This window comes from Procambarus clarkii, chromosome 65 (assembly GCF_040958095.1).
Source record: "Procambarus clarkii isolate CNS0578487 chromosome 65, FALCON_Pclarkii_2.0, whole genome shotgun sequence".
NCBI classification, from domain to species: domain Eukaryota; kingdom Metazoa; phylum Arthropoda; class Malacostraca; order Decapoda; family Cambaridae; genus Procambarus; species Procambarus clarkii.
This window is the reverse complement of record NC_091214.1, coordinates 24,234,921-24,248,743: the sequence shown is the minus strand read 5'-3', so window position 1 is coordinate 24,248,743 and position 13,823 is coordinate 24,234,921. Positions and strand designations below refer to the sequence as shown.

General features: G+C 37.6%; 1 protein-coding gene across 3 annotated transcripts; it reads right to left on the bottom strand.

The window, feature by feature from the left end:
• Positions 1-551: 551 nt before the first annotated feature.
• On the bottom strand, positions 552-9,940 carry LOC123771033 (uncharacterized). Of its 3 annotated transcripts, none has more exons than XM_045763280.2 (9): positions 9,783-9,940; positions 7,415-7,532; positions 6,691-6,908; positions 5,168-5,291; positions 4,566-4,645; positions 3,643-3,737; positions 2,644-2,724; positions 1,331-1,421; positions 552-831 (listed from the first exon to the last, which is right to left on the bottom strand). In XM_045763280.2, exons 2-9 carry the CDS (start codon positions 7,504-7,506, stop codon positions 644-646), a joined length of 969 nt encoding a protein of 322 aa, XP_045619236.2. In that variant the 5' UTR covers positions 7,507-7,532; positions 9,783-9,940; the 3' UTR covers positions 552-643. The 3 variants fall into 3 exon arrangements, with proteins under 3 accessions (XP_045619236.2, XP_045619238.2, XP_045619237.2); XM_045763282.2 differs by having other exon boundaries at positions 3,643-3,734; XM_045763281.2 differs by lacking the exon at positions 9,783-9,940 and adding an exon at positions 9,732-9,776.
• Between the last annotated feature and the right edge of the window lie 3,883 nt (positions 9,941-13,823).

Below are 13,823 nucleotides of genomic sequence, written 5' to 3'. Positions count from 1 at the left end.
GCGAGTACTGATTTTTTTTTTTTTTTTTTTACTCCTAACCTCCCATTAAAGAAGCATACTGCCTCCCAGGGGCTGCAGCCTCTGGGTAGGTTCAACCCCCAGATAAGGGAATGTTCACTTTCACCATGACTATTGCAGGGGGTGTGTTTCTTTTGTGCATCGCCATAACAGACAGAAACCACCACCTACCCATGGGCAGTGTATACGTGCTCCCCCCCCCTCCCCACCCGTCATCACCATGCCAAGGCACCATCTACGTGGCCCCCACCCCCCATCACCATGCCAAGGCACCACCTACGTGGCCCCCCCCCCCATCACCATGCCAAGGCACCATCTACGTGGCCCCCCCCCCATCACCATGCCAAGGCACCACCTACTGAAGGGGCTTCAACTACATATTAAATTATAAAACAAAAAGTTCAAGCTGCTCGTACCCACCCGCAAGATAAGTATCGGTAAAGTAGCTATAATTGCACCATGCTTTGCAGTGCTTCAGAGAAGCCACAAAAATTAAATATGCCAAATTACAAAGGAATTTATGAAATGCTTAGTAAAATTAAAGGTAAATACTGTATTTAATCATTCTTACAATAAAGAGAAAAAAGGCAACATCTGTAATCTTAACATATAAACAAAGCACTCACTAATGATTGAAGCCAAAGATAACAGTTTCCACCGAACTGCCACTTTCGCCAGACTCCTGCTCACTGGACTGCTCCTGTGCTTGGCCTCCAAGCACAGCATACAGAACCTGGGGCAGAGGATCACTCTTCATGTCAAGTGCCATGTCTTGCATAATCTCCATCAGACCTGAAGATGGTGCTTCTCCAGCTAGAAATATATACGAGAAGTTTAATTATATGCAATAATGTTAAAGGTAGATTACATAGAGTTGCAAAATGATTAATTAAGACTTCATACCAATGCGTATAATTAATCATTCTCCCTGGAAATGTATGCCATTATGTATAAAATTCACTGCATATAAACAAACAAATTAACATTTCTGAATCTCAAACAGAAGCTAAAAACCAATAAACTAATTAAATTCAGAGTTAACCAATTACTTCGGATAATCAAGATTCTATTCACTTTCACTGAACTGTTATTACTTTGAGCTGAAAACACTAGAAATATAGATAAACATGTAACAAAATCATTCCTCATTGGACAAATGCATCAACATCATTTGAGTAGAAAAAGATGACTGGCAATAAATTTAAAATCACTGGAAAGAATAGAAAAGACAAAGAATAAATACAAATTATATCTGCTAGATAGTCAAAAATACTAAAGTAACAGTACAGTAGTGTGAAATAATCAAACTTGCCTAAATGACTGGCTTTCACATTATAAGGGAGGATGTCCAGTGGATAGTAATCAAGACTGAACTCAAATGTTGACGAACCCTTGTCAATATGCTGGGGAAAAAAAAATATGCCGTTAAAAAATTTGTTAAATGTCCTGCATAGCTCCGAGTAAAAGTAAACACTGAAAAACAAAACGGTACACAATGAATTTACGGTAATATGATCCTTGTCCAGCTCCAAAGATTGTCAAACAACACAGTCATGGGAATACTTATACTCACAACAAATTAGATAAAGAGGTTACTCTAATATGAAGAAGGCAGAGAATGATAGTCATTCAAATACAGTGGCACCTTGATTAACGAGTTTAATTCGTTCCGGCACCGAGCTCGTCATGTGGAAAACTCATCTTGTGAACAACAACAAAACTGTCATAAAAGGTGTCCGAGAACCAGCGGAAACGCTCGTTAGTAGAGACAAATGTTCCGAGTGGCTCGCTCGTTACTCGAAATGCTCGTAGATAGAGCCGCTCATTAATCGAGGTGCCACTGTAATTTGGATGTCATAATATGGAGAAGTAAACTGGGACTTGATAAGAACACAAGAATAGAGGAAAACAACAGAAAGCTTGTTGGCACAAGTGAGGCAACTTTTATACCTAATCAAACTCAATTGTCAAACCCACACTTGAAACAATCCCATGACCATTGCATTTGCCATTACATAAATCAAAAACACAATTTCCAAACTTGGTATGTAATCAAGTTATTATTCAATGGATACCGAGGACAAGCATAAATTTTGTCAAATCGACGTAAACCACTGTTAGTGAAGTACCCCAAAACTCTGTGCCAGGACCTCTGTTGTTTTCCTTAAATATATATATACAGTACAGTATATGATTTAGACACAGGTTTGAAGAGCAACAGTATCAAATTTACAAATAAAAAAAAAGGGGCAGGAAATAAATTTAAAAGGCTCAATATTGATACAAATTAAGTAATGTATACAAATTAAAAACTTATGTAAAATAAAATTATTATATCCATGTAACAACAATAATTTGAGGTACCTTTCTTCCTAAATCTTCACCTTTTCCTGGATAAGTTGTTAAATATGTAACATTATAATTCAGAATTACTGTACAGTAATACAAATATGTACACTTACAATGAGCTAACAAACTCTCAACAGCTCTAAAGCATTCTAGAGCCAAACATGTATTACAAAGCTCCATTTGTTATCAAAATAAGGTATTATATCAAATTCCAAAAAATAACAAATCCTCAGTATGTGAAGATGTTCCTGGATAAAGAAGAATGACATACTGTACCTCCTTCACTTCCACCAAGAAGGTCAGAAAAGTGCAGCCGCTGCTGTGGTGCACGTGAGTGTTTTCCAAGATTTCCGATTTCTGTTGAAGAATGTTGGACACACGTCAGATGGTAAGACTTCCTCTCCTTTTTTTTCCCCCAACAGTGTGTGGTTGGAACACATTAATAAACCCACTGAACTAAACCATACTAGTTATGAAGAGAACAATAATGTTTAAATAATTATATTAATATAATTTATAACCCAATTATTAATATTGACAATTACAATAAAGCCATATAAATTATTAATCATAATGAACCCTTTATGTGATCTGATTGAATTAAGGTGATCTAGGGAGAAATTTGCAGTCTTCTTCCCCAGTACATTCAATTATGTAATTTGGACTAGCTGACCACCTCCCCTTCCCTCCCTCTCCACCACCTGTTGCAAATGGTATTATGAAAGATAGGGTGGAATTCAAAGTAAGGAATTTACCTCTGGAAGATGGGGAAAGACATGAATGGCTGCTTGAGCAACTGCAGCCACATGACCATTAGATGAATAACCAATATGGCTGTGGAAGCCCAGCAAAACTTGGCTACTTTATATTTGCTAAGCGACAAAGACTATCAGAAAATATTACAGAAAAGCCAATGCCATCATTCAACTTTTACCCACCCATAAACAATACTAGCATTACTGTCTTGACAAATGTTTCAAGTGTTCCTTCAAGACATAAGCCCAATAAGGCATTCGAGAGGTCTTGGGAAAGGTTTATGCACGTGTTCGCTAATGTAAGACATTTGGCCATTTACTTTGTTTTAACCCTTACTGTAAAGTGTTGATAGGTAAATAAACACTACAAATATCTTAACTATTTTACATGCTAATTTTTAAATTGTCTATAGTTTGATAATACTAATAATGTTGTGACAATTACCTATGGGCATGGCATCAATTCTGACCAATGATGACATTAACCAGCTAATTTCGACTTATGAAGGGGTTGACATACCTCCACAGAAACGATCTGTTCTTGCCGTGTGTAGAGTGCTCTCGTGTACTGAGTGATGGCTGTGATGAACTTTTTGAGTCTCTCATTCTTATCTGCTGAAAGAACACGTCACGCAAGTATTTGAGTATTTACTAACTGGAAAATCATTTAGTTGCAAATTAAAACCACAACGTTTGCATGCAGATTATTGCAATGAATGTATTAATGACAAAAACATTCATGCCAGAACAAAATATAATCTTTTTCCTCCTCCTCGTCTAATAAAACAAGATACAGTATAACCATTTTCTAGATATCTTATTTTGATTCTTTAACGGTTGCACTAAACTACACAACCCCCTCATAATATAGTATCCTATTAGTAGTCAGATTCGTTCTCAACTCACAATTGAAAATTTTGGGTTCGAATCCCGGTGGGACAGAAATGATTGGGAACGTTTCTTATCACCTAATGCGTCTGTTCACCAAGCAATAGGTATACTCAGAGTTAGTCAGCTCGTTGTGGCGTTGCATCCTGAGGAGAGTCAGTAGTTCCACCTTGGAAGGGGGGGGGGGGTGACCTCGATATAAACCTAATACAGTATTATATTATATTTATTATTATACACAGAATTATATACACTGGCTGCCTGTCCCTCAACACAATAAATCATCATAATTCGCTATACTATACTTTAATGGCTTCTCGTATCAACAGTTAAGAGAACTACCGTAATTCTATAACATACATGTCATTCCCTAGAGAGCTTAATTACCTCGCAGTGTTGAAAAAAACCTGAAGGAGCCGTTAACACATCTTATAGAGGTTATCCACACCTTAGCTATTTATTTTGGAAAAAACTCAAGTGATAAACTTTCAATATTTTTTTTCATTAAGAAACTACAATAATATAAAGCTCAATGCAGTTTTCACTGTTTCTTACCTTCAACACGTACATTCTTCAGATATTGTTCCTCGTATTTAGCAACCGGCACAATTTCTGGCATGTTGTGATAGCGCACGCTGAAGGGGAGTATTTACCTTTTAAGTATTTATCGTAAAAATGGTATACTGTATAGACATATTTATGCACTTATCATTGCTGTCAAGCATGTTTTGTACTAAGTACAGAGTTACCAACATACTAGTGTGTGCAGACTATTAATTTCAAAGATATATTCTAGTGAGTGTACATTAAAATAAATATATATAGCACAATTGCACAATTCAAGGCAAAACCTCCTACAAGCAATAATCAAGACAGAATGCATTACCAAGGAAGAATTGCTTCAAAACTGCAAAAAAAAAATATTTCCCAAGGTACTGCTGAAGCCCCCAATCAGTTACTAAGTTTAATAATCATTATTTTCCTAACCATTATCAATAACCCATGATAATGGTTTCATCATTAATTTGCAAATTATGACTGTTTAAAAAATTCAGCAACATACTGAATTATCAATTATGCCTTTTATTCAAAGGATTTATACTAGGTAAGTAACTTCAGTCACAGTCTATAGCTCTAGAAATATACAAGGTACTTGCCTGTACGTAGCCTCATTACTTGTGTTGAGTGATATCAGGAGTGTTGAAAATTGTTCCTGACGTGATGGCCGCAAAAATTTCAGCAATATGTCTCCTCCTTCTGTTATGTACGCAGCTGTACTCTCTGTGGGAGTCAATACAGTAGTAATCATCTCTTTGATGGGAATAAAAATGGCTTTTTTGAGAAAATAACAGAGTTTATGGAGACTAAATGCTGCCAATGTAAACCAATTGCACTTGAAGGAAAATTAAAAGAAAATTTCAGATACTGGGGTAGTTATTTGTCAAGTGCCATGCAAGCTTCAGCAGCATGAAAACAATCAAAACATGCATATGATGGGTCACAATAATGTGGCTGAAGATATGAAGACTATCTTCATCACAAGTCTATCAAAATCAACTTGATAATGGTTCAGAACGGACCAAAACGTCGCCATCTCCTCATCTTCTGGTGTGTGGTTTAGTCTTCAATCACAACATCGTCAGAACCAGTTCAGTGAAGACATTAATAGTTTATGTCTCACATTTCCACTATTCATCCTTTTTGTTGCTTAATTGAATTCAGAAGGATTAAATAGGTCCATTCCCAGCTGCTGTTTGTCAGCAACTAGATTATAAATGAAAAATTGTTTAATCAGTTTCAAAATGAAGCTAGTGGTCCTTCACATGTCAGCACGATTCTTGGCTCAAGACAGCCCATACTCTCTGGGGCATATTTTAATGCCCAATATTAATAGCAAATTATGAATCTAATGAATACAGTTAAACTTTGAAGCAAAAGGGTTAAATTGCTCTGTCCACGGGCACGTAGTGCATGAGGAATTAAAGACGTGTGTGTAAACAATATGTGATATGTAATAAAACTAGGTGGCAGCATTTTATGACAATATTAGTCAAGATTGTATATTAAAACTCGTGAAGAACACTATACTAATCTTATGAAGCAATGAGGCACTACTGTGGATAAATTAACTGAAATGTAATGCTTTTCTGTAATGCTGTGTATTCTGTAAGATATGATGAAAGACTCTGCCCAATTTTCAATAACTTTACCCATCATTTTCCTATACTTTTACTGCTTTCATATCTTTCTGGCTTGATATCTCCCAAGCACCTATAATAACAATGTAGTGACCATTTTAAAAGTTACCTGTGGAGCCACTGCTAGTCTGAATGACTATAGCATACACCTGCCCAAGGCCACAATGGGATCTTACTATAGGAAGAACCTGAATATGATAGCCAAGTAGTAAACACAATTAGCTCAACCATGGGAGTTAGGCAACTGTTGTGGGCTGCATTCTGAGAAAAGTGTCACTGGCTTTGTGCTAGGGGAACCTGGATGAGTTTAACAGGCTTCCTGTCTCTGACAACAGGAAATGGGAAACCAAAACTATAAGGTATCTCTACATGGAATACCTAATAACCTCAATGCTGTTGCTGTACTATCATAACTGACAAGAAAATCCTTATTCATCATCCCTTGAAGCTTTACAGCCTGTATACAAAAAACTGAAAAACACCTAGAAATGTGTAGGCCTGCAGCTCCGTTGAAACCTTGAGGTAGTTTTTCAGAACCTCTTGCTGCCTCGTCATCATGGCAGTAATGGAGGGAAGAGAGACTGCAAGTTCTTCAATCTCGGTGGTTGATGAGCTGTTTAGAACCTGTAGCCACGCATCCGCTGATAGAGCTTTTTGGTCAATTTTGTTCTGAAGTTCCTCCTTTTGTTGCATTAAATTTCTGTAAAGCAATATCAGAAAAATGTGTTTTAATAACAAATTATACTTCAGGATACACAATGCATATTTGATGCCGAGATTACAGGGAGAAAAATAAATTAAAGAATACATGAAGAAAATAACAGTATAAACATATTTAATGTAAAATGTAGTAGTCACTGCACTTGCTATGCCTGTGGGTGACAGGTGCATCTCATGAAAGCCTTAAAATTAGTAAATTAACAATTAGCAACATAAACTTAAGACACATTCCAAAAATTCTTATTACCATTTAAACTAGTTCCCTCAATAAAATATAGAAATGAAGCGTGTTGACCAATCCACACACTAGAAAATGAAGGAACGATGACATTTCGGTCCGTCCTGAACCATTCTCAAGTCGATTACCGTTAGCTCTCAATTTACAAAAAAGTCTGGTAAGTTGCATTCAATAAAAATAATTAAAATGCACATATTGTAAATACATGACATATTTAAGTTCCATAAGAGATCAAAAGGACACCATACCTGATCTTTATTGCGAGATCATCGTCATCCAAGTGGCAGAGTGTGTCACTGGGCAACTTCCCCGATGGTATCTTTATCTTGGCCGCCTCCATATTGGTTAAAGCAAGTCTTTACTGTTCTATAGATTAAACAAATATGAATATTAAGAGTGGATATAAATAACACCTTTTTTCCTGTGGGCCAACAGGCCCTCTGCAGTTTCCTACAGTCTTCAAAGCTATCAACTGTACAATACTTTATCACTAGCCAGTAATGCAAGGAACTCTCAAAGTGCTACAACATACTGAAACAAGCAACAAATTATCTAATATAAACCCACTAGAATAAATATTATAATCAAATTTCCATATAGTTCTTACAAAACTTTTTTTTTTGTCAAATATTCAATTTAATTACTGTACTCTTGTTATTGAGGGATACAGTACTGTATATGGTTACTTAAACGATAGAAAGACATAGAAGTAGACACAGAAAGATGAACTGTTTGTAATAAAAGGTGACCAGAGACAGGTACAGTACTGAAGTGAATCACTAAACATGGCTGTCTGGTCCTATTCTACTGAAGCATGGGAAGAAGTTGAGGGAAACACAAAAATGCCACCAAACATACAGTATTGAAACCACCACCAAAGTATAGTGACAAATATTGCTACCATGTTGTACGGAAATGGCCTCCTTGAACACTGGGTGATGCGTCTCACCATCTGAAGGCCAGCCTTAGGGGAGGGTCATAACACTTATAAATAATTAATAAATAAATTTTTATTCAGATAAGGTACATACATACAAGGCAAGATACAAAAGTTGATGGATTATAGATAGAGCTAGTACATACAATGCCTAAAGCCACTATTACGCAAAGCGTTTCGGGCAGATGAACTTGCATAACGGTCAAACTCTTACACACTGCCATCTGCTCAATATCTCAGTGGGTATTGTGTGCACACCATCCATTACAGTGTCATTTCACTAAACAATGTCTCATCCTGTGGTTAATATCATAAAGTTAACCAATAGATTTCTTAAGTATCCATAGACTGTCAACTTCACCTTGGATACCTTTCATGTTTTAATATATTATTAGGGTATATAAGACAACATACTGATAGTTTTGTTGATTCCTTCTATGCACTGACAGCTTTTTTTTTTAATTCTTTTCAGCTGCAGGCCATATACAGTATTAGCAACTTTATCTCACATAAATGTAAAAAATAAAACAGTATATAAGCCAAATATAAGATGCATCAGTACAAATAAGTTGCACAGTGCCCTGTGGACCTGTTACTAACACATTCACTATTCTTAGATTAGGTTAGGGTTCCTTATGCTTACGATTCTTCAACTAATTTAATTTATAATGCCACATGCAATAAATTTTTCACAAACACAAAATTTTAAAGCATGTGATTTAGTTATAATCCAAAATATTACATTTCTGCACTGTTTTTCCAAGTCTGACATATTTAACATGCACATTTTACAGAAAGTCTTGGAAATAAGGCATTTTGTTTTACCAATGTTTTAAGTAAAAAAGTAAGAGCTTTGCACCCTTAAACCTTAAAATCAGGAGCAAAATACAACAATTAACTTTGCCAAAATGAGGTGAACCTAAACTTCACTACATAAATTTGTAAGCGACTAATAATTGCATAAAACTTTGTCCTATAGTCAACAGACTGACTCCTAAGTTATAAATAAATAAATAAATAAATAAATAAATGTTTATTCAGGTAAGGTACATACATACAAGAGGTTTTACAAAAATTGATAGATTTATAGATAGAGCTAGTATATACAATGCCTAAAGCCACTATTACGCAAAGCGTTTCGAGCCAAGTTATTGGGCACCTGCAGAAAAAAAAACTTAGGCATCAACATGACTGAACACAACTTGGCCCCAGAAGTGTTAGGACCTCTTTAAATATACTAATATTAATTATCTGAATAATACAACCTAGCAAATCTATGACTATGGATATACAGTCGAGTTCTCGACAATAGATCGAAACAGTATAGACCTATGTATTCAAATACAGTACATAGGTTTATTTACATATATAAAGTCCACATAGAACACACAGGCAAATTAAACATGTAGCGAAACTGGAAAGCTTTCATCAAATTAAGCCTGCCCAAAACGCTATGCGTGTCAGTGGCTTTGCAAAAATGCAAGAATATTAATGTTATGTATTGACAAACCCAATGTTCCTTCTTGTATATGAATAAATATTTAAATAAATAAATATACAGGGGGCTGCGTATTCAAATATTGTGGACTCTGACGAGGCTTAGAAAGCCTTAAGCCTCGTTACCTCACCCCGACACATCACTTCACCGCCTCTCTAACCTCCTTCCACCAGTCACAAACCTAAAACTCGCTCGTTACTCCTCGCTGTAGCCTCCAGGACCTAGTAAAGTGCCTCGTTCACTAGCCACCCTCGCCCTCCTCCCAAGTGTAAACAAAGTTGAAACTTGTGGCTGAAACAAAAACCTCTCGCGCGGCGGCGTTGTTTTCTCACACTACATCATCTCTATTTTTTGCTTCAACAGGCTTAGTTATACACAGCATTGTACTGTGTATAACTGCCTCGTATGGGCCAATAGGCCTTCTGCAGTTACCTTTGTTCTTATGTACTGCTACTCTATTCTATATGAAATATTGCAGAGTGTAGGTCAAAATCTACCTATGAGTTCAAATTCTGTTGCAATGTACAGTAACTATCATTACCCTTACTTGTTAGACCTGCCTGAAACGTTATGCTTGCTTTGTAAGAATGTACTACAGTACTCACCCACCGCATATGTACCCCTATAGCAACCCATTGTGCCTTCTTGTATTTGAATGAATAAATAAATAATCTCCCCAACTCACAGGATGGTTAGTCATTCATGGAATCAGGAGAGAATGTGAAAATGCGCGTCTACTCTATTAGCCAGCACTAACAAACTCTGAGTAGCTAGAACACAAGAATATTCTCAATATTCGTGTGTTTAAAGTAGTTACAGCTCTCAAAATATCTCATGCCATCTGGTATGAAATCCTTACCAGGGCAATCAAAGATATAGTGCTGGAGTATGTCCTATAGCTGTTGTTCACATAATTTACAACTGAAGTGCTAACTATTACGGGATTTAATTCCTGCAGCCACCTGCCATAGCTATGGATATCCCAGCCTAATTCTGGCAATTACAATGTCACACATTTAGTGGATGTTCTGTGCTGTCCGTACTCTAGTTCTCAGTTCTAAACATATCATAACTCTTTATACTCGTGGTGCCAATGTCAGAATTGTTAAAATGATGTAGAGTACCTTGCATACATTAGATCTTTAGTGGATAATGGAGCCGGTTCTCAGGATCCATTACCATGAGAAACCTCCCCCCTGGATAGTTATCTCCATATTTGTAATGGTCTGAGGGCATATTATGGTTCCAGTAATAATCTACATGTAAACTGGCAAATAAACCTTTGTCGTAAACAGAGATTCTTCTCAAGTTATAACTATTGTAGTATAAGTAGTTTTATGAGGAGTCCTTCCCAAGTTGGCCTTCAAATGCATGATAGAGGATGAGTTAGCCAAAGAATCTGCTTTCCAACAAGGAGTTGAGTATAACTTTGGATTGTCAATGAGCAATCTGAGAGCAGCAGTACACCGAGAACTTCAACAAAATCTTGTAGATCTGAGGCAAAGTGAAATCGACACCAGTAATTCCATCTATCATCATACTATCATGCAAGATGAGTTACACATCTATGGTTAATCCAATAAAATCAGCAGACTTCTAGATGTTACTACTGCTCGGCTTAGACTCTGTTACAAGTATCTCTGCGAATTTTAGTTATCTGCTGATGTAGACCTGACCAAATGTAAACTGTCAACAAAATTATTCGCAAACCCTCCGTCACTATGTGATGGCGTGCGAAAAGATACGTGAATTCTGAGACAATTATATAACAAATGTTCAAGAAATTTGTAAATATTTAATAAAAAAATGTTTTACTATCAAAAATTTTAGACAAACATTCCCCAAGTGAGTGAATTGTAACCTTTCCACCACTGCCCACAGGAAGGGGGGCGGTGAGCAGGATAAACATATCAATTGTGACACTATCTCTCCACACATGTCAGTTGCTCAGTTTGGAGACTATATACACGTGGTTGGCCTCGAACCCACTAATAATGCAACACTATACATTAAATTTTGTAACTAGCTCATCAAGACTGTAACTTGCTTAGCTAAATGAGGTGAGGTGCATTTCCACATTGTTTTTGAGTGAGTGAGTTTCTACCAATAAGATACAAGCTCGGGGAAGGGTTCCTTCAGCACAACACCCGGCCTTTATGGGCTGCTATTCGCCTGTTGATAGTGCAATGTTCTGACAACAGATGGCACCACCGGTATCTTATGGGTTGACCTGTTGATAGTTTAATTTTATTCCAACAGATGGCATCAGCTGTACCTTATGGGCTGCTGCTAGCCTCACTGATGACGTCACAAGTCAAGTAGCCAAGCCATTCTTTTATCACTGTTATATCCAACAATATAAACTATTATTAACTTGACAAATTTAAATGGCTGAAAAGTTCACATTTTGGGCAGATTAAAGTTGTAAGAAAATGTCATAAGCGGGGTTGGTGTGCTGTACACGGGAAATGTAATTATTAAGGGTTGGAGCATTTGGCTGATCCCTTGCTGTGATTGGCTATCAGGGAATGTCAACAAAGAGTGTCTACCAATGAGATACAAGCTCGGGGAAGGGTTCCTTCAGCACAACACCCGTCCTTTATGGGCTGCTATTCGCCTGTTGATAGTGCAATGTTCTGACAACAGATGGCACCACCTGTATCTTACGTGTTGGCCTGTTGATAGTTTAATTTTATGCCAACAGATGGCATCAGCTGTACCTTATGGGCTGCTGCTAGCCCCACTGATGACGTCACAAGTCAAGTAGCCAAGCCATTCTTTTATCACTGTTAAATCCTACATTAATTAATTACCATTTACTTGACAAATTTCAATGTTTGAAAAGTTCATATTTTCGGCAGATTAAAGTTTGTAAGAAATGGCATAAGCGGGGTTGGTGTGCTGTACACAGGAGATTTTTATTATTAAGTGTTGGAGCATTTGGCTGATCCCTTGCTGTGATTGGCTGTCAGGGAATGTCAACAAAGAGTTTCTACCAATGAGATACAAGCTCGGGGAAGGGTTCCTTCAGCACAACACTCGGCCTTTATGGGCTGCTGTTCGCCTGTTGATAGTGCAATATTCTGCCAATAGATGTCACCACTTGTATCTTACATGCTATTTGTTAAGAGTGTAATTTTACGCCAACAGATGGCATCAGCTGTACCTTATGGGCTGCTGTTAACCTAACCTGTTGATAGTGCATTTTTATGCAAATAGATGGCACCAGCTGTATTATTATTTACCATTAAATTCCCATTAAATATCAGTGTTTAAATTACATTAAACACTGATATATAAACCCCGTAGCTTAATAAGGTTAAATACCCTGCTGATATTTGGTATTTTTATTAACTCATTCCTTAAGCTTTGCATTTACTTTATTCATTCTTGTGGATATCATCATATTGCAAACTTTAACAAGTTATGGCTAAAGAAGACTTATCCTATATAATTTGGTGATAATTTTCTAACAAATCTGCTAATACCAATGACAAAGCAATATAACATGAATATTAGTAATGGTTTATACAGTTTGGACCACAGTGGGAGGGAGACAGATAGTGGGAGTACCACAGTGGGAGGGAGACAGGTAGTGGGAGTACCACAGTGAGAGGGAGACAGATAGTGGGAGTACCACAGTGGGAGGGAGACAGGTAGTGGGAGTACCACAGTGAGAGGGAGACAGATAGTGGGAGTACCACAGTGGGAGGGAGACAGATAGTGGGAGTACCACAGTGGGAGGGAGACAGATAGTGGGAGTACCACAGTGGGAGGGAGACAGATAGCGGGAGTACCATAGTGGGAGTACCACAGTGGGAGGGAGACATGTAGTGGGAGTACCACAGTGGGAGAGAGACAGGTAGTGGGAGTACCACAATGGGAGAGAGACAGATAGTGGGAGTATCACAATGGAAGAGAGACAGATAGTGGGAGTACCACAATGGGAGAGAGACAGATAGTGGGAGTACCACAGTGGGAGGGAGACAGATAGTGGGAGTACCACAGTGGGAGAGAGACAGGTAGTGGGAGTACCACAATGGGAGAGAGACAGATAGTGGGAGTATCACAATGGGAGAGAGACAGATAGTGGGAGTACCACAATGGGAGAGAGACAGATAGTGGGAGTACCACAGTGGGAGGGAGACAGATAGTGGGAGTACCACAGTGGGAGAGAGACAGGTAGTGGGAGTACCACAGTGGGAGAGAGACAGATAGTGGG